General features: G+C 45.8%; 1 protein-coding gene across 2 annotated transcripts in view; it reads left to right on the forward strand.

Annotated features, from left to right (window-relative positions):
* The window catches only part of col27a1b (collagen, type XXVII, alpha 1b), a 79,367-nt gene that overhangs the window by 41,717 nt on the left and 13,359 nt on the right, over positions 1-24,291 (forward strand). For both annotated transcript variants that reach the window (XM_083645088.1, XM_083645089.1), the window contains exons 10-33: positions 1,027-1,071; positions 2,007-2,060; positions 4,250-4,294; positions 8,011-8,064; positions 9,396-9,440; positions 10,626-10,679; positions 10,979-11,023; positions 11,255-11,308; positions 11,444-11,497; positions 12,386-12,439; positions 12,560-12,613; positions 12,695-12,748; positions 14,277-14,321; positions 15,502-15,555; positions 15,798-15,842; positions 16,130-16,183; positions 16,330-16,383; positions 16,812-16,865; positions 18,225-18,278; positions 21,121-21,174; positions 21,673-21,717; positions 22,767-22,811; positions 23,013-23,066; positions 24,161-24,214. In XM_083645088.1, the coding sequence (XP_083501214.1) occupies positions 1,027-1,071; positions 2,007-2,060; positions 4,250-4,294; positions 8,011-8,064; positions 9,396-9,440; positions 10,626-10,679; positions 10,979-11,023; positions 11,255-11,308; positions 11,444-11,497; positions 12,386-12,439; positions 12,560-12,613; positions 12,695-12,748; positions 14,277-14,321; positions 15,502-15,555; positions 15,798-15,842; positions 16,130-16,183; positions 16,330-16,383; positions 16,812-16,865; positions 18,225-18,278; positions 21,121-21,174; positions 21,673-21,717; positions 22,767-22,811; positions 23,013-23,066; positions 24,161-24,214 (1,224 nt within the window). The remainder of the gene's footprint in view (positions 1-1,026; positions 1,072-2,006; positions 2,061-4,249; positions 4,295-8,010; positions 8,065-9,395; positions 9,441-10,625; positions 10,680-10,978; positions 11,024-11,254; positions 11,309-11,443; positions 11,498-12,385; positions 12,440-12,559; positions 12,614-12,694; positions 12,749-14,276; positions 14,322-15,501; positions 15,556-15,797; positions 15,843-16,129; positions 16,184-16,329; positions 16,384-16,811; positions 16,866-18,224; positions 18,279-21,120; positions 21,175-21,672; positions 21,718-22,766; positions 22,812-23,012; positions 23,067-24,160; positions 24,215-24,291) is intronic.

The following is a 24,291-nucleotide window of genomic DNA, read 5'->3' on the forward strand; positions in this document are numbered from 1 at the left end:
CCTGTTCCCCTCCCCCCCCCGAACTGGCGCCCCGGCCAACCAGAGGAGGCACAAGTGCAGCAATCTGGGGACCCAGAGTCTATGGGACAGCCATACCTTTATTGAGCCTTCCTGTACATCGCGAATCTTCCGCCCGGGACTTCCACCTCCGGTCCCGAACGCTAGTGAATATTTTTTTTTCCAATATTTTATTAATTGTTTTTATAGAGCAATATACGAACAAGACAAACTCAGACACACGAAAAGAAAGAAAGAGAAAAGAAAAATAAAGGGGAAAAAATACATTGACATTCAACATTACGACATGGCGCTAACAGCTGCATAAGGTACTTATGTGTTTGTCCGAACGCTAGTGAATATACCGTATACGAATTGTAAAGTTTAGCATTCAAAATCAAAGCGTAGGTTTTTAAAAGGCACCGCTGCGCGGGAAGTGGAAGTCCCGGGCGGAAGAGTCGCGCTGTACAGGAAGCCTCAAAAAAAGGTACGGCTGTCCCAGAGTCTATTTACGTGCCGGAATAGACTCTGGGTTCCCAGATTGCAAGTGCAGCAACCAGGACATATACCCCTAATCTAATCTCCGCATTTTCCCCATGTTGGCTCGTCCTCCTCGGGGCATGCCAGGAGCGGTGGGCAGCTGCAGTGAAGCACCCGGGGACCAACTTCTTCTCAGCCATCGCTGGTCAGGCCATGATCTTCTTGCACGTTTTTAGTGGGGGTTCATTAAATGGAGGAAATGTGAGCATGGGGAGAACATGCAGACCCCACACAGAAAGGCGCTTTTCACCAGATAGCCCATCTGGGCACTAGGCACAGAGGGCATTGGAAGACATACCCCCAGTGCCAACAACGATGCAGGTGGGAACCCACCTCGAACCCGGCACCTTCTTGCTGTGAGACGACAGCCCGTACAGCTATACATTTTGATCCAGTTAGACAGGCCATAACAAAATGTTTTTCTATTTCTGATGCATATACACAAAGTGTGTAACCACAGGCATGTGTTTTGTCATCTTGTGCCTGTAGGGTTTACCTGGGCCTGTAGGGAAATTGGGGCCGAAAGGATCCAGGGTAAGTACAGTTTGTTAAGCGTGGTCTTATTTGATTAAGTAGTAGCCTATACATTCTGTCAAGGCAATATTTGATGTTTGATCTCTCTTGTCATCAAAAGGGTGCTTGAAATGTAAATACTGTAGAACTCTCGTTTGAACTGTTTGATGCCCGCTGAACATAACGTCCTTTTTGGTTTACCTATATTTCATTATTCTTGTCACATACTTGCTTATTTAGTTGGCGCTGGAGGCCAAGGGGGGAAAAGACACATGTTTCTAACTTTCTACGCTCTGCCACAAAGCTGTTGAACTTTCACTTTGAGCAAATGAACTGTGAAATGTATGCTAAGTGAATTACCTAACCGGAGTGGGCGCATAAAATGGCCAACGTCGTAAACGCCACTCGTCTCCCCTTGTTAACTCTATGATGATCATGACAGATGGTTTGGTTAGGATATTTGGGCCACTGTGTGAGCAATTACGGGTGTTAACCTTAAATCTTGTTCTTTGCACTAATGTTAGCCAGCTCCCATAAAACAGCAGATCATTCTGCTGCGGCTAAAGAAGAAGGAATAAGGAAATTACTGTAGTTTCTCATTTGTTTTCCTTGTAATCTCATTGTTCCTGCCGTCTTATGGCGTGCCTCGCTCTCTCCTCTCTCTCCTCTCTCTCTCCTTCCACTGAGCAGGCCAGCAGGAGTCTTCAGAGATCCCTGACGTGAGGGTATGTGCCCTTGGACTACATCGTGGAAGCCAGCACCATGCAGTCCATGGGCATATACACTTGCCTCAAGGCTTGGTTCTTCAAGACCGCGCCCGGGCCGAACCGTAACACAAACGGCCGGCGATGTCGGAGCGGACCGAATGCGTCCTGTCCAAGGTCTTTGTTGAGGTTGTGTTTTCGTAGACATGCTGACGTCTAACAGGTCTTTTACTTTGTCTGTGTTATCATCAGGGTCACATAGGCGTCCCTGGGCTTTTTGGCCTCCCTGGACAAGATGGCGAGAGAGTGAGTATCAGCGGCTGCGAGCGTGAAAACATCTTCTGGGTCGCATTATACGAATCTCCATGAGCCAAAATTATTGTGAAATATAAGTAGCTTCCACTCATGAAACACTAGCTGTGGACACGCTCCTCCAAACCGCTGTTATATGCCCAGAATAAGGCTAGGTCCCTCTCACAATATTTACATAGGAGCAATGCCCAGAGTAAAGCTAGGTCCCTCTCACAACATTTACATAGGAGCAAGCCTGTATATGCCCAGAGTAAGGCTAGGTCCCTCTCACAACATTTACATAGGAGCAAGCCTGTATATGCCCAGAGTAAGGCTAGGTCCCTCTCACAATATTTACATAGGAGCAATGCCCAGAGTAAGGCTAGGTCCCTCTCACAATATTTACATAGGAGCAAGCCTGTATATGCCCAGAGTAAGGCTAGGTCCCTCTCATAATATTTACATAGGAGCAAGCCTGTATATGCCCAGAGTAAGGCTAGGTCCCTCTCACAATATTTACATAGCAGCAATGCCCAGAGTAAGGCTAGGTCCCTCTCACAATATTTGCATAGCATCAATGCCCAGAGTAAGGCTAGGTCCCTCTCACAATATTTACATAGCAGCAATGCCCAGAGTAAGGCTAGGTCCCTCTCACAACATTTACATAGGAGCAAGCCTGTATATGCCCAGAGTAAGGCTAGGTCCCTCTCACAACATTTACATAGGAGCAAGCCTGTATATGCCCAGAGTAAGGCTAGGTCCCTCTCACAACATTTACATAGGAGCAAGCCTGTATATGCCCAGAGTAAGGCTAGGTCCCTCTCACAACATTTACATAGGAGCAAGCCTGTATATGCCCAGAGTAAGGCTAGGTCCCTCTCACAACATTTACATAGGAGCAATGCCCAGAGTAAGGCTAGGTCCCTCTCATAATATTGACATAGGAGCAAGCCTGTATATGCCCAGAGTAAGGCTAGGTCCCTCTCACAATATTTACATAGGAGCAAGCCTGTATATGCCCAGAGTAAGGCTAGGTCCCTCTCACAATATTTACATAGGAGCAAGCCTGTATATGCCCAGAGTAAGGCTAGGTCCCTCTCACAATATTTACATAGGAGCAATGCCCAGAGTAAGGCTAGGTCCCTCTCACAATATTTACATAGGAGCAAGCCTGTATATGCCCAGAGTAAGGCTAGGTCCCTCTCACAACATTTACATAGGAGCAATGCCCAGAGTAAGGCTAGGTCCCTCTCACAACATTTACATAGGAGCAATGCCCAGAGTAAGGCTAGGTCCCTCTCACAATATTTACATAGGAGCAATGCCCAGAGTAATGCTGGGTCCCTCTCACAATATTTACATAGGGGCAATGCCCAGAGTAAGGCTAGGCCCCTCTCACAATATTCACATAGGAGCAATGCCCAGAGTAATGCTGGGTCCCTCTCACACTATTTACATAGGAGCAATGCCCAGAGTAATGCTGGGTCCCTCTCACAATATTTACATAGGGGCAATGCCCAGAGTAAGGCTAGGTCCCTCTCACAATATTTACATAGGAGCAATGCCCAGAGTAAGGCTAGGTCCCTCTCACAATATTTACATAGGAGCAAGCCTGTATATGCCCAGAGTAAGGCTAGATCCCTCTCACAATATTTACATAGGAGCAATGCCCAGAGTAATGCTGGGTCCCTCTCACAATATTTACATCGGAGCAAGCCTGTATATGCCCAGAGTAAGGCTAGGTCCCTCTCACAATATTTACATAGGAGCAATGCGCAGAGTAAGGCTAGGTCCCTCTCATAATATTGACATAGGAGCAAGCCTGTATATGCCCAGAGTAAGGCTGGGTCCCTCTCACAATATTTACATAGGAGCAATGCCCAGAGTAAGGCTAGGTCCCTCTCATAATATTGACATAGGAGCAAGCCTGAGGCTAAACTGTTTTAGAGATGGTTCATATGTAGGACCTGGAATCAGATCCAGCCAGGACTCAAGCATGATAGAACCTCCAGGGCAGTGGATTAGAACCGTAGTGCCAAATCTCTTGGGATTTTAGTGCCAGGTCCCTCGTAGAGCCAAGTATTCATTCGACATCTGCTTATGTTTCTGTCCAATAAGTACTTCATACACTGTTATCTCCCTTTTTGCTGTGTAATCCATTTTCTTCTCCCCCCTCACTCCGTTTTGTCCTCCTCTGTTTCCAGGGGATTCCTGGCGTTCATGGGAGGAAGGGCAAGATGGGTAGGCCGGTAAAGTTTTCTCTCAACATACTTCTCAGACACCCTTGTTTTTGTAGCGCCGCAGCATGAAATTGAGAGTGTTTTGTCTTGATCTACGGTCTCTCAGCGTCATGGCTACTTTATAGTGTGTAGTACATGACCATTACTCTTCAGGAAACTCTCGAATCCAGAGTGAGTTTGAAGGGGGTGTGGGGGGGTCGGACTATTCCAAAACTGAGACTACAGGCTTTTTGGAAAAGTAATCGCTGAGTTATTGGTGTTAATCAACAACCGTATCAACCCCCTTCCAGATATATGATGGTTACTTCTTAGTGTTGTGGGAAGGAAGGAGTCTCATAATTGCATATTTAACAGTATTGTTTATCAATAGGCTGAGGGCATTGGCAACACTAAAACAATCATGCATTGGCGTCCCACATCCGCATTCTCAGTTAATGCCCTCTTCAAATGAGGGATTATTGACATTGCATTGAAGTGAGTAATTGAAATATTTTGCTTTTGCGTTATCCATAAATCTTCTATGATTGTAATTTTCTCTGGTTTGAAGCTGATTAGGAAACGCTGTGTTTTATATGGTATGGTTAGTGAAGGGCAGTGTCTTCTCTACATTACAGCCATATGATAATATAATGTGTCAGTTATACGGTATGGTTAGTGAAGGGCGGTGTCTTCTCTACATTACAGCCATATGATAATATAATGTGTCAGTTATACAGTATGGTTAGTGAAGGGCGGTGTCTTCTCTACATTACAGCCATATGATAATATAATGTGTCAGTTATACAGTATGGTTAGTGAAGGGCGGTGTCTTCTCTACATTACAGCCATATGATAATATAATGTGTCAGTTATACAGTATGGTTAGTGAAGGGCGGTGTCTTCTCTGCATTACAGCCATATGATAATATAATGTGTCAGTTATACAGTATGGTTAGTGAAGGGCAGTGTCTTCTCTACATTACAGCCATATGATAATATCATGTGTCAGTTATACAGTATGGTTAGTGAAGGGTGGTGTCTTCTCTACATTACAGCCATATGATAATATAATGTGTCAGTTATACAGTATGGTTAGTGAAGGGCGGTGTCTCCTCTACATTACAGCCATATGATAATATAATGTGTCAGTTATACAGTATGGTTAGTGAAGGGCGGTGTCTTCTCTACATTACAGCCATATGATAATATAATGTGTCAGTTATACAGTATGGTTAGTGAAGGGCGGTGTCTTCTCTACATTACAGCCATATGATAATATAATGTGTCAGTTATACAGTATGGTTAGTGAAGGGCGGTGTCTTCTCTGCATTACAGCCATATGATAATATAATGTGTCAGTTATACAGTATGGTTAGTGAAGGGCAGTGTCTTCTCTACATTACAGCCATATGATAATATCATGTGTCAGTTATACAGTATGGTTAGTGAAGGGTGGTGTCTTCTCTACATTACAGCCATATGATAATATAATGTGTCAGTTATACAGTATGGTTAGTGAAGGGCGGTGTCTCCTCTACATTACAGCCATATGATAATATAATGTGTCAGTTATACAGTATGGTTAGTGAAGGGCGGTGTCTTCTCTACATTACAACCATATGATAATATCATGTGTCAGTTATACAGTATGGTTAGTGAAGGGCAGTGTCTTCTCTACATTACAGCCATATGATAATATATTGTGTCAGTTATACAGTATGGTTAGTGAAGGGCGGTGTCTTCTCTACATTACAGCCATATGAGAATATATTGTGTCAGTTATACAGTATGGTTAGTGAAGGGCAGTGTCTTCTCTACATTACAGCCATATGATAATATAATGTGTCAGTTATACAGTATGGTTAGTGAAGGGCGGTGTCTTCTCTGCATTACAGCCATATGATAATATCATGTGTCAGTTATACAGTATGGTTAGTGAAGGGCGGTGTCTTCTCTGCATTACAGCCATATGATAATATAATGTGTCAGTTATACAGTATGGTTAGTGAAGGGCGGTGTCTTCTCTGCATTACAGCCATATGATAATATAATGTGTCAGTTATACAGTATGGTTAGTGAAGGGCAGTGTCTTCTCTACATTACAGCCATATGATAATATATTGTGTCAGTTATACAGTATGGTTAGTGAAGGGCGGTGTCTTCTCTGCATTACAGCCATATGATAATATATTGTGTCAGTTGTGGGTTTGGCTCTCCAGAGCTGCGAGCCACAGACCAAGGGGAGTCTATCATCGTTGGCGCCTGGAAGTGAATCCCCCCTCCTGCCAGGCTTTACATGGAAAAGTCTAATACTGCTCATAACCACCCAGCATGTCAATGTGATCTTTTCCCAGGCGCAGACATGTGTTTTTACGAGGCACCGATGGCCAGTGACAAAGACCGAGGCAGAACAGCCAAGTCATGAGAAATCCTCTTTCTCTTTTCTGTCACCTTACGATTTCTTTGCTTTGCTGAGGCAGCAGCACATCTGAGAAGGTCACACAGGAGGGGAGAAGGATCTGGTGGTGGTGGGGGATTCACTCCAGCAGAGGAACGTGTGACTCAGGGTCTCTCAACCGCTACAACCTGGGCCACACAAAAGCCAATTCAGAGAGTGCATATTTTATTTTTAAAAAGTGCCTCGTCAGCTCTTCCCCTCCTGTCTCCACCTCGTAGCTGTTGAGTCTTTGGGATTGATGTTTTTCCACTTGTGAATTTATCATTCGCACGTGACAGAACGGCAGGACTGTCGACATCACTCAGAGTTGTTGTCAACATGTAAACAAAGATTTGGGAATGCATGTGTTTCTGATCAGACCAAATCACTTATTATTGGCATTTTTGGAAGGAGGCAAACTTTTCCCCGCGGGCTTCACATTGCTCCAATTACCGCTTTTATTGCTGTATCCACATTTGCCTAATGGCCTAAATCAGCAGTCTGCCACACAAACAATCCTCTCCCGTGCCATCTCTGAGGGCTTCATACCATCTCTGTGGGCTTCATACCATCTCTGAGGGCTTCATACTTTTCATCTGATCTCTTTTTCCATCTCACTCTGCAGACACAGACAGAGAGAGAGAGAGAGAGACCTCGCCGCTGCTGTTCCACCATTCATCATCTATCTAACTGTCGCTCGCCCCCTGTGGGCGGGTGCCAAGCCGCCTTGCGCGGGCGGCAGCATGCTGTTGACCTTGGCACGCTGACAAGCACACGTTGAGCGTGTGGCCTTGCAGTCGCGTCACGCCTCTTGTTCTGTTTCTATAATGGAGTTACGGACGACAAGCGGGGGAAAAAGCGACCCTGTCAGCAATTCCTGCGCCAAGCACTTTTGTTGGGCCAGTGAGGCGCGTCCTGGGGGTTGGTCCGCGGACTGCCGAGCGCTGCCTGCCAGAGTGTGCGCTCGTGCACGCACACGCACACACACACACGCGCACACGCACACACACACACACACACTCCGTCGCTCGGAAACACTCCGATGGAATTTCCTGCCGGTCTCCCAGGAATGAAGCGCTGCGAGCGGCATTTGTTGGGATTCGCTTGGCTTTACTCTGCAAAGTTGTGTTTGGGGGGGAAACACTTTAGTTGATCCTGTGTGTGTTTGCTGCTGACACTCACAGAGGCAGCGTGTCATTTTGTAAATATATCCCGGCATCAAAATGTGTGACATGGCAATCTGAGAAAGCCACTCCGTGCACCGCTTGGTTCCATGACGACCCTGTTTGTGTGTGTGTGTTGTGCTCAGGGGTTTCCTGGTGACTTTGGAGAGAGGGGACCCCCTGGCCCGGATGGGAACCCAGTAAGTGAAAGAACTTTGAGACATACATGCACCCCTTCATTCACTCATCGGCCCAGTCCCACACACAATAACGTTTTCCCAATAACGGGTACATCCTTAACCAAATGTAACATTACTGATGTGCAATCTAGTTGCAGAGTTGGAGCTGACTTGCACTTAATTACTTCTGCATAAGCGTGGCGGGCAAATCTGTGCAGTTAGTCGGTCGGTCGGTCGGTCGGTCAGTCATAATCCCGTCATAATCCATATTATGAGGGCAGCATCATCAATTTCACTTGCCTTTCTTCTCTCCTTAGTTTGGCCCTCACGGCTCTCCATTGACAGGTATAGTGTTAGATTGTGATTGGCTGACCTCCAAGGACCTCTCCGGGCCTCACTTCCTCTCTCTCTCCGCAGGGAAGAGGGGATGTTCCATTTGGCTGCATGCATCTCCTTTCATTCATAGGGAAATGGAAGAGGGGCAGGAAGGCCACACTGGGCTGTGTCATCCATCTCTCCCTTCTCTCTCTCTCTCTCTCTCTCTCTACTCTCTCTCTCACACCTTCCCTTTCTTTCTCCCCCTCTCTCTCCCTTCTCTCTCTCCCTCTCCCCTCGCTCTCTCTCTCTCACACACACACACACACACACACACTGGGCTGTGTCATCCATCTCTCCCTTCTCTCTCTCTCTCTCTCTCTCTCTACTCTCTCTCTCACACCCTCCCTCTCTCTCCCCCTCTCTCCCTCCCTCTCTCTCTCTCTCTCTCTCTCTCATTGGTGATGTTGCTCAGAGAGGATGTGGGCATGGCATGTGGCCGTGGGGGAAGATCGTTTGGACAACAAGCCTCTCTGTGCGCAGTGCCAGGCGGCGCTCATTCATTCATGATGCTAAAGACTGGGCCGATACATGACTCAAGCTGCCGGTGGAGAAACATGCTGGTCCATACAGTGTAGAAGCCAGGGCGGACCGGGCACAGTGCACGCTTACATGCGCGCGAGCCCCTACAGTGTACCGTGCACACACACACACACACACACACACACACACACACACACACACACACACACACACACACAGACACACACACACACACACACACACACACACACACACACACACACGTGTACAGCATGCGTCCGCTTCCTACAACATGGCCCACTGCAGCTCTACACCGCCCTGACAGCGTTTGTGTTGAATAGAGCCCCTTTAACCTTTGCAATCTGCTCTCTCACTCCCTCTCTCTGTCTCTCTCTCGCTCTCTCTCACTCCCTCTCTCTGTCTCTCTCTCTCTGTCTGTCTCTCTCTCTCTCTCTCTCTCTCTCTCTCTCTCTCTCTCCCTCCCTTCCTCCTAGGGTGAGCTGGGAGCTCCTGGGCCATGTGGAGTCCCTGGTCTTATTGTGAGTATTAAAAAGCCCTGTTGTTGTTACATCCTCTTCACTTCTCTCCCCGCCTCCAGACCAGTCTATATAAGCACATTCAGCTCAGTCTCTCCAGGTTTGTCCCCGCCTCCAGACCAGTCTATATAGGCACATTCAGCTCAGTCTCTCCAGGTTTGTCCCCGACTCCAGACCAGTCTATATAGGCACATTCAGCTCAGTCTCTCCAGGTTTGTCCCTGCCTCCAGACCAGTCTATATAGGCACATTCAGCTCAGTCTCTCCAGGTTTGTCCCCACCTCCAGACCAGTCTATATAGGCACATTCAGCTCAGTCTCTCCAGGTTTGTCCCCGCCTCCAGACCAGTCTATATAGGCACATTCAGCTCAGTCTCTCCAGGTTTGTCCCCGACTCCAGAACAGTCTATAGGCACATTCAGCTCAGTCTCTCCAGGTTTGTCCCCGCCTCCAGACCAGTCTATAGGCACATTCAGCTCAGTCTCTCCAGGTTTGTCCCCGCCTCCAGACCAGTCTATACGCACATTCAGCTCAGTCTCTCCAGGTTTGTCCCCGACTCCAGACCAGTCTATATAGGCACATTCAGCTCAGTCTCTCCAGGTTTGTCCCCGCCTCCAGACCAGTCTATATAGGCACATTCAGCTCAGTCTCTCCAGGTTTGTCCCCGACTCCAGAACAGTCTATAGGCACATTCAGCTCAGTCTCTCCAGGTTTGTCCCCGCCTCCAGACCAGTCTATAGGCACATTCAGCTCAGTCTCTCCAGGTTTGTCCCCGCCTCCAGACCAGTCTATATGCACATTCAGCTCAGTCTCTCCAGGTTTGTCCCCGACTCCAGACCAGTCTATATAGGCACATTCAGCTCAGTCTCTCCAGGTTTGTCCCCGCCTCCAGACCAGTCCGGTGAGTCTCTCTGACTCCCTGGACTGCTCTTTGTTGAATGTTGTAAGAACAGTACGTTTTGTTTTGTTTTGTCTTATGTTTGTTATGCTGCACCAGAATTCCCCCTTGAGGATAATAAAGATTTCTCGTATCGTATCGTATTTGTATTGTATTGTATTGTATTGTATCATATCGTATCGCATCGTATCGTATGTTGACAATGGATAATTAGGGGGAAACAGGGTAGCAGGGGGGGTATGTGCTCATTCAGTGCTATAAGTGTGTGTTTTCTGTGTGTTGTTGGTGGCAGGGAGACATGGGTCCTGTAGGCACGATGGGCTTACCAGGACCGCCAGGACTGAAGGTAAATGATGTCTCCCCCTGGTGTCTGGCTTTGCTTTGGCTTGAATGGGAGTGGGATAGAAAGCATTGAGTTGATGCTCTTATACTTCAGTAGACAAAGGGGCGGGGCTCAGTGTGTTGTGCTGTGACGGGACGCATGGCTGCTATTGGGATCAAATCTGTGCACTTTGGGTTAAAAGTCTGCTCTCTCCCACCACGTGTTGTTCCGCAGCCTGAGTATGTCAACCCCCACTTCAGAGGGAAATTCCATTGCTGCTCATTCATCGGGTTTCTGTTTTTTGTTTATTTCCTTCCTCCCAGGGAGTACCAGGAAACCCAGGGGAACCAGGACTGAAAGGTGATAAGGTGATCTGCATATGTCTTTCTTAGTCTATTAACCATCCGAATCCAAGCATGCTAGAGACGCCATGTATCTACGAAGCTAACAGACGACACAAAGCTACCATGCATGACTTGTGTGGCCTCAGCACTCTGGTGGCTCATGTTTGATTTGAGCCATTTCTGTCAACATTTTGATTACTGTTGTCATGCCGTTTTTTCGTTTGTTTGTTTGTTTGTTTGTTTGTGTTTTCTCAGGAAGAAGTTGGCTTACCAGGAGAGCCGGGGGAGTGTGGATTCCAAGGGGACAAGGTATGTCTTTTCCCCTCTGGCTTCTTTTTGCAGTATCGCTGACCGGCATCTTGAATCTGAAATGTTAATTTATGTGAAACTTTTTTATTGACACCTGGCCCACTTGTTTGTCTTTCTGGCTTGTTTACAATCCAGGGTATCCAGGGCTCACCTGGGTTGCCAGGTCCTTGTGGAAAACCGGGACCACAGGTATTTTTCACACACTCAACGGAATACTGATGCGAGAAGTCTGTTCATTTCCTAGCATTGGTCGAAACATCATCCAGTGTTGACCTCAATCATCTAGTTGTTGACATGGAAACCCCCATACAAGCATGGCTATTTATCCAGCCTGCAACATGATTGGAACTACACCTAGCAAACATCTACAGTAGCTCAAATCCACCGTTTTGACAGGGGTTCAGCCATGTGGCTGCCAGTGGTTAGTTAGGATCTCCAAGATTCGAGTACAGAGTAGCCCATAGGCCTGTGAGTAGTCAGGTCCAGATTCAACAAGATTTTGTTGCAATCTGCACATTTTTTGTGTCTCAGTTACTTAAGCTAAGAGTGCAGTTTTGGTCTTATTCTTTAAAAAAAATAGATGCAAATCAAGCTGTGGCAAAAACACCTCCTTAAAAAGAGCACTGCACCGGCAAATTCCAACTACAAATGACATGCGTCAGCTTGAAATCCATCAAGCCTGGCGCCCTCCTGCCCCAAAGTGTCCTTTAGACTCGCAGCCTTCTCTGATCTGAGAGCTTAGGATGGAAAAGTCTTTCCTGACAGTGTGGAGATGATGCCAGCTCTTACAGCAGTGACATGACCAGACTCTTTGCACATGTCTTTTACGATCGTATACTGTATGTGCCAGCTACAGTCATTTGGGGGAGATTGTGTTGCCAATTAAAATGATGAGATTGACATGTAACTTATATGCCTCTGCTTTGATCATTTTGGTGATATACATAGTGCAGGCTCTTCTCCGCAAACCTTCAGTGATTCTGGTCCACAGTATCTTTAACTTTTCAACAGCTCAGTGAAAGTTCTGCAGAGTTTACAGAGGCACGTGATAACGTCAAGGTTTCTGACATTTCCTAGGGTAAACCTGGTGACAACGGCCCCGATGGTTTACCTGGCCCTCCTGGTCCGGAGGTAAGAGCCAGCGCTGCCTTCTGGCTAGCACAACATACTGTAACTGTATGCAATGCTACATGCAGAAGATGCATGCTGCTGTGTTGAGGTGAAAACATGTTCCTGCTCTCTTCCTCCCAGGGCTTCCCGGGTGACATTGGCCCACCGGGTCACAATGGCCCTGAGGGGCTCAAGGTTAGTAAAAGTGGCATTACTTTCTATAGCAGTCCTCATGCAGCACAACTGAAGTTGACCTCCCTGTTTTGTTCTGTACAGGGGAAGCCAGGGATAAGAGGCTTACCTGGTCCAAGGGGAACAGCTGGACTTGAGGTGGGTTTGACTTTGTTATATTGTTTATTATAAAACGGGTACCTCGAATCAAGCGCTCTGACTGGTTCATAGCCGTGGCGTATTGATCATATACCACAGCTATGACATCATTACTTTGCACAATTCAGTATCTCTTTGCGTCTGAGAATGGCGTTCCAGCCATATGGTTCAAGCAGACCGGTTCACGCATAAGGCTATAAGTCACATAAGGCTATAAGTCATATATTACACAGTTGTTTATCGATCTATATAAGCAAAGTCATTGAGTTATGTGCATGAGGTAGGTGCAACAGGTAAAGTGATTTACTAGCTAAACTGGAGATAGCCTGTGTTGCTAGCTGCTAGCTAGCTGCTGTAACTTACCTAATGTTACGTTGCAACTTGCTCGCTCTATGTGCAGGCAGCCAGGAAGGACTATTTTACTTTGAACATTATTATTTATGAATAACAACTATTTAAATTGGAGTGTGTCTATTACCGTACTTTCATATAGGCCACCTACCACTGGCCTGTCATGAGCTATTACTTAACTCATTGAGTGCCAGCCACTTTTGGAGAACGGAAGCTCCCAGTGCCAGAGTTTCAGAGCATTTTCAGTGATTTCTCGAGGCCCACAGAATATTGTGTGATATTACTATGTAAACACCGAACACGCACAAAGAACGAGGAGACTCTCTTCTATCATCTGCAAAAAAAAGTTTATTGATCCCATTTTCCGTTCTTTAGTTATGAGCCGGAGAAGATATGCTGTTTTGAGCAAAAAGACCGTTTTCAAATTATAAGCTGAGATATTCAGCCTTTTGTGAAATGCAGCATTTCAAGCACATTCACTGACGCTAGCTAATATTTTCTGATGTAGTGACCTGGTGTAGTTCTGTGGAGCCTGCGTGCCCCACCCCCCTCTCCCCGCCTCAGCTGCAAACTCCTCCCCACACGCACCCAGTCTATTTTCGGAGCCTCCGTTTTTGCGCCGGGCGGCTCCCGGCCGTCTCCCAGCGCGACAAGGAAATGCCAAACAGGACTGCAGGGATAGGTTTGGCCCTTCGGCGTCGGGTGCTGCCTTTCTGGCGGGTAATCGTGTGGAGAAACTATGCAGACAGACAGACAGAGGCAGAGGAGCTCAGTTGTGTGCGCGGATTGACTGATGTTCGCAGCCCGACGTCAGCTGCAGACAGAGCAATCTATATGGCTCTGGCTGCAGCATGCATCGGCTTCTCTTTGATCACGGCTTTTTGCTGCAGTTTGCGGGACCTTTCTGTAATCTGGAGAGCACTGTCGCCACCTAATGAGTCCGTAAAATAGGTTATACACCTTCAATAGCTCCCATATTTGTACAGGAGATGCCTGGTGCTTTGATCCACGTCCCACCGTCAAAAAACGCAATTGACGAACATGTTCGTCCTTGGCACTCTACGTTACTAAACCAATTGACGAACATGTTCGTCCATGGCACTCAATGAGTTAATTATATCAAAATACAGCATTTTATTCTGCCACTGACCTTTTGCCGCCATTGTCTTCTTGACAGGGTGATGAGGGACCACTTGGGCTAGCTGGAGCCGCTGGACTCGAGGTGAGTGCTGATTGGATAAGCCCTGCAGCTCCAGACCAATTAGAAAACACAATAGCACGGTTAAATGTAGGACTGGCACCACACGACCACACCACACCCGACACACCATGTGGGCCATGTGTCTCGGGCTAAATGTAGCTTTGCTGGAATAGTAATAGATGCTAAGCCTTTGGCACAGCCATCTTTCTATTGTTCTGAAGCTATTTTGAAAGACACATATGAGACGCCGGTTGTATTCATATCACCAGATTGGTTAGCAAATTGCTAGGCTCCTTTTCGCTCATAAAGAACTCATCACTGTCAAGTATGATAGATTATAAAAACAACCCCTTTCAGTTTCAACCAAAGGAGCCCACTCACTTGGCTACATATCATTTGTTTATTTGATGACGCAGTCAGAATATCTGCTTTTTCTGGAAAAGGAACCATTTCCCCAAACACTGGCAATGACATGATATATCACCATCGCATTTATTAGAGAAGTAGAACAATATCTCATCAAATATATAATTGAATGAATGGCTACCATGGAATAAGTCACGCTTGTTAACTATATTTCCAACTCAAATCTCTCCAGATGATGGATTTATATTCTGTCTCAGTAATCATGAACACCTGAATATAGACGGATCCAAGCCAAACTGAGACTTTGTAAGAAACAAATAGGGATGCTTTGTACTCGTACAATACAGTATAATGGAAGCCACAGTGACTATCCTGTTCTAAAATAAAACGTGTCTGGAACAGTCCCAGGCCAGACAATAGCTCTTAGACTCTTCCAATCAAACTCATCCAGACTGTCCTCTCTGTTCTGGCAATGGTTGAGTCCAATCTGCCATCCCCCAAAGCATAGAACCCACAAATGATCACTGCAAACAAACACAATTGACCCACTGACTTTTGAGTAATATGCAGCCTTTGATGCTGCAAATAGCTTTGTGGAACTTTGATGGATTCATGGATCGTCGTCGAAGTTTTTTTTTCTTCTTCTTCTCCTTTCGGCATCAATTGTTGGTTTGTTTTACGCCACGGCCACTTGAGGGACAACAGACTCACAGGCTGCACTTTTCTTCTCCAGAGGACGTTGACTGTTGTATCGTTTGTTTTATTTGTACTGTTTGTTTGTTTGTTGTGGGGACCTGCGGTCCACTTCTATGTGTCATTTTGGCTTTCTGTTCAGGGCAGACCTGGGAGGCAGGGATTCCCCGGAAAGACGGGCCCAGATGGACTCAAGGTCAGACCTGATTGGGGAGCCGAGTTCCCTGTCGTCTTTAGCTCAACATTATTCTCTCCCCGCTCTCTGTTTAGGATAACAATAACGCATCATCTGAAATCATGTGGAAATGAGATGGTAATTCTCAGTCTGACCACAGGGGAACGGGGCCTCTGAGCAGCACATCTCTAACTGATGTTTTGAACTGAGAAAGAAAATGCACCAATCGCTTTGTGATATGCTAATTGGCTCCTTTGCTGTAGGGCGAGACCGGGATCAGTGGCGAGGTCGGGAAGCTTGGCGAGAGGGTAAAGGCTTCTCTCTCTCTCTCTCTCTCTCTCTGTCGCTTTGTGCTGATGTAGGCATGATGCCGTGTGTGTGTGTGTGTGTGTGTGTGTGTGTGTGTGTGTGTGTGTGTGTGTGTGCGTGTGCGTGCGTGCGCGCGCGCGCGTGCTTGCGTGTGTGTGTTTGTGTGTGTGTGTGTGTTTTATCAGTGGCCCATAGCTCTGCAGCCGACTACGAGAAATATATCATTGGCATAATAATAACTAAGAGGAAGTATAAGAAGGCATGTTTTCTCATATTTTCTCCCTAGGGACTCCCCGGTTTCATCGGGCCTGTTGGTGAGACAGGCATCGCCGGAGAAAAGGTCAGTGGCTGTCTCCATCTGTCACACTTGGTCGCTAAACCACAATGTTACGTCGACCAGCATCTGTTTGAATCTGCCGTCATGTTTCTTTGCCCGCGTGCCGTGTGACACATTGCTCTAACAGTGGTGTACGTGTGCTTCCTCAGGGGGACCGAGGGAAAACGGGTCTCCCCGGGCCGCCGGGGGAAAAGGGGGCGATGGTAAGGAGTAAGTCTGGACCCCGTCTCTCCTCCCAGGGGGGCGTTCAACACTTAAGTGGGTAGGGTACGGGCCGGGGTACGATGAGTTTGGAGAGGCTGAATTGAGAGCACTTTTTATTCAAATGCTTGCTCAGGTGGCCACGTAGTGATCGAACAACGGTCATCTATGATCTGTGGCCAAAAACATAAAAATAAGTAAATACCCATCCAGTTTCATTGTAGGTTTGAGAGCTAATTTAAAGAATGTACACATAATTTAGTTCCAGTATATAAAGAAATTATCCAATGTTAAACTTTGCTGCCAATAATACTTACATATTTATTTTTCTTATAGCATTTTGCAAAATAGGCTGATAAAATATGAGCGAACAACACGTTGCTTCCTCAGGTCGGCTTGTTATTTGAGTTGTGTTTGTTCTCTCCATCAGGGTCATCCTGGAACGCCTGGAGGGAGGGGCTCACCCGGACCACAAGGGATCCCAGTGAGTTTTCAAGTCTTAGCTCCGGAGAGATATTTGCTTTTTAACCACGTGCTTACGTAGTGTCAATTTCTGAGTATGTACACAACCAACAATCCAAACCGACGCGAGGCAACCATCGTGCGCACGTCATACAGTAGATTGCGTTGCATAGTTGATTTTTCTACTGTTGACAAAATGTGATGTTGTAAGTCTCTTTGGATAAATGATGTAATGCGCATGTGAAGGCGTAGTTAAAGCAAGTATATCTCTGGCCTTAAAGTGCACTGACTCAGACTCCCGGTCTTTGTAGTTTATCGCAGGTCTTTGCACCCAGCCATCTTTGTCTTCTCATTCTTGTTCTTCTCTTCACCTTCCTGACTCTTCCACTCTAACTCTTGCTTTCATCTCTGCAGTTTGCTGTAACCACTTTTCCCACATATATCTTTGAAAGCAGAAGTTTGGATCGCTACTTCCTAACAGTTTTCTCTTGGATGTTTAGCTGACTATTCTTCAGTATGACAGAATGTGACTCTTGGCAGGATGGAAAAGCGTCTGAAACAACATTGTGTGACACAAACTCATACGCAGCAGCGCTTCGCGACCTTTTCCGACTCATGGCCCACTTAGAAAATCTCAAAAATGTTCGCAGCCCAAATCCGACCGTAAACAATACGGAGGCCACATAATGCGTTCTCAGAGCACCTTTTATTTTAACGATAAAAGGAACTGTCCATCAGCACCACACTGAAATCAGAAACTGCCTGCAATAGGCTAATTAACGAATAATTCATTACAAATTAAATAACGGTACCACTCAACAATAAAGAAATGCATCCTCATACGTAATAATAATTAATAAAAAAAATAATGTTTTGCAAATGATTTGGCAGTCCACTTGCAATACCTTTGTGGCCCACCAGTGGGTCCCGGCCCACAGGTTGGAATGGCTGCTCATACGGATAACATTTGTTTGGGGTTAGCAACAACTAAATGGTAAGGAACACTCTGGGATACATTGCTATCTTTTAAATGAAGAATTAATTTCAATGGGGGGGGGGGGGGGTGAACAAGCGCGAATTCGCAATAGCAATGCATTCACACGCACGCACACACACACACACACCCGCACGCACCTCAGAAATGCAGGATGGCAGCCCGCCCTACGCTTCTTGTGCTTCTCCCTTCCAAATGTTTTATTCTTTGTCTTATTCATTGATATTGTCTGTCTGATATTGTCTCTTATGTGTTTTGTGAATGTCGTTTTACTATATAAAGTGTCTTTGAGTATTTAGAAGAGCACTATGCAAATAAAATGTATTATTATTCTTATTATTACTACATACAGTCATACTCTAAGAATATGTTTTCACCGACATTCAGGGGACTCCTGGTTCACGCGGAGTTATCGGCATCAGAGGACCAAAAGGCCGACGGGTAAGATACAGAAGCATTAACAGCGGCTTGACAACCAAGATTTCACCAAAAAGAGTCTTTGGATTAAACGATCACTATGTAGACACAAGTCAAAAGAAAAATCACTTGATAAATCAGTAGATCATGCCAATCTCACCAACACCCCCTCTCCAAGCTAACTTTCTATATCTGTGCTCACCCTAAAACACCAAAATAGTTTCATCAGATTCTGTTTGTTGTAAAGTTCACGTGTCCCAACATCTTGCTATGTAAAACGCCCTGGTTTCTGTACATGAAAATATGTGTGAATGGCTGTGTCTGCAAAAAGCACATCGTCATTCCAATGTCCGCTGGCTTTCCCAGAATTATGTACATATTCTAATTTGGGAAAATAGCCCTGGGTTGCACAGCAGGATCATTGCGCTGGAGGAATAATTGATCTAACATGAATAAGTGTTATGATTATTATAGACTGTAAAAGGTTGTGATTAAGGAATTTGATTCTGTAGATTGGTTTGACATGGCTCCCCGGATATCACAAGCAGTCACACATTTCATATTTAATAACTATGATAAGCTGAAAATTACATCAAGGCTTTTGAAAATAGAATTCAGACCAGTGAGATGAAGCGCTGCTGTGAGACACCGTGGGAAGTCATTCTTAATAGTAGAAAGACTAGATTGAAAAACACACACACACACACACACACACACACACACACACACACACACACGGACGGACGGTGTCCGGGTAATGTAGAGGTATAGGTTTCTGGCACGCTACACTATTTGTCATTGCTGTTGCCAGCCCGCCCACTGAAGCAACTAGTGCACCCCCACGATTTCAGATGCACCCTAAAGTCATTTAGTTCTGGAACCGGGCCTGCTTGGATGTCTAAGCGAATCGTTATCATCAAATAATTCATGGCCCTTTTTATCTCTGGCGTTTGGACAGAACGCTCACTCAGTCTCCCGGCCCAAAACCTGAATATTGGCACAATAAAAAGAACGCTGGTGGAAACGGGCGAGCATGGAGCCAATGCGTCTGTTCTGGCTGAATGGATCTGAAGCACAACTGATTGTGGTTTTTTCAAACAACACGAAGGGAGGAGTGATGGTGATGATAGCAAATACCTGCACAATATAAAACATATCCCTCGAAATAAGTCATTTAGAGGTTTTGAGTTTTTAAAACCGAATTGTATTAAAACAAGTCAACAAAATGGCAATGGGTTCAGATCATCTCAGGATTTCCATTGCAGTTTAATCTGTTTTCAATATTTAGTTTAACAAAATATCTTGAACGGAGGCGGATTAGTATCAAGATGATACAACTTGATTTGAGAAAGTTCTTGGAACAAAATTGACTGGAAGAGTCAGGAGACCAAACGAGTCATCGAGAAAGATCTTTTTTTTTCTAGTGCGGTGGTCTAAAATAGACGATTGGACTCAAACTGTGCAACAACAGCGATGACCACCTTCCCAAATAAAGGATAGGCTGTCATTGTGATATCTTGGCGTGAGACGGCGCTCTGAGGACCACCAGTGGGCCGTGGACCAGTGGTTGAGAAACACTGCCATGGAGTACCGCAGGGATGATGTATTTTTGTAGGCCAACTCAGCTAGTCACGTGAGTTCTGCTTCCCAAGTCCAAAGGTCAATGGGATTTTTGTACGGGGATTTCGGTTAAATGCACGAAATAAGGTCTGTGGTTAGCAAAAGTTGACGAAACAGCCAACTTCGTGTGCAGCAAGATCATCTTCACAAATGAGGACCACTTTCATATGACTTTTGAAGTGTTTTGTGAAAATCACAATTAATTAAATAATTAATTAGACTGAACACTCTTCCTCTTGGGATTTTATCCACGCTCTTCCACCCCTGCTAAATTGCCTAGCAGCAGTTTACACAGCAAGGCCTTATATAAGTTAGAAGTGTATTCTAGACTGGCTGTATTTAGATCTACTGTATATATAGCAATTGCATGAGCAACCTTCACAAGACACATATTCCTTGAATGTTCCCTGGCAGTGGACAGTTGGGTACCATTTGAGAGGCGAGGATGAGTCAGCTACAGGACGACTCAGACCCACTCATGACCTTTTCAAAAGTCTATGGCACAATATCCCCAGTGTGCAGTGTCTGAATACTGTGTGCCAGTGTGGAAAGAAAGATGGGGACAAAGTGTGCAGTGTGGACTGGGCATGTTGCAGATCTAAGTGGGAGAAGCCAAGTATTTTTATTTTATATGTTTTCATCAGGTTTTTCTGATTTTCTTTACTGCCATTTTCTCCCTAATTGTACTTGGCCAATTCCCCCCCTGCTGTCCCGGCCGTTGCTCCAGAGAGGTGCTGATCTGGGGAGAGCTGTAGACTTAGCACATGCTTCCTCCGATACATGTGTAGTTGCCAGCCGCTTCTTTTCACCTGACAGCGAGGGGTTTCACCAGCAGAACGTAGCTTGTGGGAGGATCACACTATTCTCCCCTGTGCCCCGAGTCCCCGACCGACCCGAGGAGGCACTAGTGCAGCGACCAGGACTCATACTCCACCGGCTTCCCGCTCACAGACACGTCCAATTGTGTCTGTAGGAACGGTTGACCAAGCCGGAAGTGCCGCTGCGGCGCTGCCGGGAATGGCGGTGGTTGGGAGGGCTTTTACCTCTACACTACCAGACGCCCTGAGAAGCCAAGTATTTGCAAAAAGAGCCACAATCTTCTGTGGTGTCTCTCCAATGTTCCCTAAACCATAGTAATTAATAAAGCCATGGGAAATCCAGGTGATACCACACGTGTGCTTCAGGCCTGTGCAGGACAAGTTATTCCAGAGATGTTCATCAATCACAGCCTGTTTTCTTTCTGCAGGGTCCGAGGGGTCCTGATGGCCCAGTGGGGGAGAAGGGGTCTACTGGAGTGAAGGTAAGCATTAAGAGGTAAAAGTTGGAGAAACAGTCAGTCAGTCAGTAAATTCACTTCAGAGCCTCATGGAGTTGAACTGTTCAATAACATGACTCCAGCTGTCAGCCACCCCCTCCTATAGCGCCTTATAGCAACGTTTAGCCATCCGCTCACTAATTGCACACATCAAGTCTGTCAAACTAGAAAGCAAGGATAAACAGAAAGGCAACAAAACAGCAGCTCCGCTTCAAGTTTCAGTAAGGGCGGAAAACAAAGTCATGAAAAACTTTCACAAAGCAGCTTTGTTCAAAAGTCTCCAATTATTTCTGCTATTTTTTTTACGTGAGTAATGTTTAAGAGACAGTTTTTTGCTAACTCAAAATCCAACAACAGAACCTTTCATCAAAGGCTCTTAATATTGATGGTGCTGGTACTTCATACAGTGAGTTGGGGGAACTCGGGAGGGATTTACCAAAGTGAAGTCTTGAGGAGAGTCTCTTGAATGTTTTTTCTTTGCAGGGCCCTGATGGTCCACCAGGAAAATTGGGCTTCCCTGGGGAGATGGTAAGAGGAGTAGCATGACCTAATTTCCCCCCCAGGCATCAATAAAGTTATTCTGATTCTGATTCTGATAAGCTTCTTTACTTTTCCTTCATAACAGCAATAACGCTATCGGCACGATTAGCGCTGATCCTGGTTAGACTCCTGGGCGCGTTTCCAACTGTCCATTCAAGTCCTCCAGCTTACAGAACAAACATCGAGGCTAAATATCAAATCCACGCATGCCAAGTCGACACTTTTTACTATCTTCCAAAGTTGTCTTGCACAGAAAAGCATCTTTACAGTTTGAGATGGGCTTTGTTGCTGGGCTACGATGCACAGCTATTTAATTTTCCCAACTGTTTCAACCGTCTCTGTACAGTAGATGTGATGCGTTGTTCTTGCAATGAATCTTGGGTCTTCGCATTTACAGTATTCTCTCTGGCCAAGTGACTCTGCAGTAACCTGACGCTGCCAGATGGCTTGTTTTCACATCATCTGGGAACACAACGTGTTTTCATGTTTTCACAACATCTGCGAACGAGTCACTCGGGAAACCGTTTAAAAAAGAATATCTGGCAGGTGATTGGATGAACCATCTGTCTATCACGTCTGTCACAGGCTCGCTCTCGCTGGCGTCACACGAAAGCCCGCCCGTAGCTGGCTCATAGGACGCGGATTGGTGTGATTGGTGGTGGTTCGGATTCAAACCAATTAGATTGGAGCGTGGCAAGATGGATTTGTCATGTGATCAGGATCTCGCGCGAATCCAGCTGCCTCGCAAGGTGAACTGTCCGGTGCCTCCTCAAGCAAACTTTGTGTAACATCGATCAGTCCTCGCATTCTTTTGGTTTGGAAATCGTGCTTCGGCTGTGAGACGTTGCGTAAAACGCGCCATGGACGACACACGAACGCACAAGAACATAGAGAAAGAGCCCGAGTCTTGTTTGACATTATACAACAACAAAGTACAGCATGAGCCTCTAACGTGTTCAACGTATCTTTGTGTTGGTGTACAGCATGAGCCTCTAACGTGTTCAACGTATCTTTGTGTTGGTGTGGTTTTGCTGCAGGGAAAGATCGGTGAGCCAGGTGAAGGCGGGCCTAAGGGATTTCCAGTAAGTGATTGGGGCTAACAGAGGTCTCTTTTAGGTCAGTCTGGATTTCGGGGTGGACATTTTTGGGGGAACAGTAAATGGATAAGAGTAGTTTGTGTGGGACACTGTTATTCTAGTGGGTGTTGTAGTAGCACTTCTACATGAGTCCATGCCTGTGTGAATAGTGTGTGTGTGTGTTATAAACGGCTGTATTATTTCCAGGGTGTTCAAGGACCCTCGGGATCTCCGGGAGCCAAAGGAATTGCAGGGGAACCAGTAAGTTACAGTATTTGCCTACTAGGTTCCCAATTTTGGTATCAGGCTCTAGTGATCGTTTTCATATTTATATCCCTTCACTGTATGATATCTGCAGTTTTTTCGGTTCAATTAAATGGGATTTTGGGGGTAGGGGAAGTAAAGAGCAAGAAAATAGAGATTTTAATTTCACATGATAGAGCACCACAGGAATGAGTCCGGAAGTAGAACTTGGGCTCGTCTTCTATGGGGATTTAACATGGGGATTTCGCTTAAGTGCATCAAATAAGGTCTGTGGTTAACAAAGGTTTACGGGCGTGGTCATTTGTGTTCAGCAAGATAATCTTCACACACGTGGGCCACTTTTATGACGTTTGAAACGTTTACTGAAAATCGCGTTTTAACGCATTTACGTTTCAAAGGTCATAAAAGTGGCCCCACGTGTCTGTGAAGATGATCTTGCTGAACACAAATGACCTAAAAGTTACCTGAATTAACTTTTGTTAACGACAGACCTTATTTGATGCCTTTAAGTGAAATCCCCATTCTAAAACCCCATAGCTTTTCCCCCCTTAGAACCAACATGGCGGCGATTTCTGGTTAAGCCTACAAAAATGCGTCATCCCCGCGGTACCCCTATTTATAATGACCTTTATCTCTCTAGCACATTCAGCACACCTCTCATCTTAGCCTTACATATAATCTCTATTTTCAGTCTTGACATGTCTTATTCATTGCTGCCTGGAAATCCATCCCCTGGTCGAAAAGCCCCGAAGAGCCTAATCCTCTTTCTCTCATTCTTCCCAAGTCTCTTAAACACAAAGGAGAGAGGAGTAGTGACTCTGAGACTATTTGATTTATACCATCTTTTTCCTGGAGAACTTAATTGTAGCCTGAATGTGTCTCTATATCAGCAGGCCTGTTTCCATCACTTGCAGAAGCTTTGGCACAGTGTCCCGTAGTTTCACTCATCTCCACAAATCCACCCTTTCTGCCTGCTTCTCATTTCTTTTCACATTCCTCCTTTACTGTCACTTTGAAATGTGTTTGTCTGAGGTTTGGAACTGTTCCCTGAAGGCAGCCTTTTTATTGGTACCTCTGCTTTCTCATCTCAGGGACCAACGGGGCCAACAGGAACGATCGGGCCGCTGGGGGAGATGGGGCCGAAGGTGAGTTTGATCACACTGAGTGGTCCTGGTACTTGGTACCCTCTGTTGCAGCACTGATACTGAAGGCAATCCTTGTT

Source organism: Poromitra crassiceps (assembly GCF_964638095.1).
Source record: "Poromitra crassiceps genome assembly, chromosome: 10".
In the NCBI taxonomy this organism is placed as follows: Eukaryota; Metazoa; Chordata; class Actinopteri; order Beryciformes; family Melamphaidae; genus Poromitra; species Poromitra crassiceps.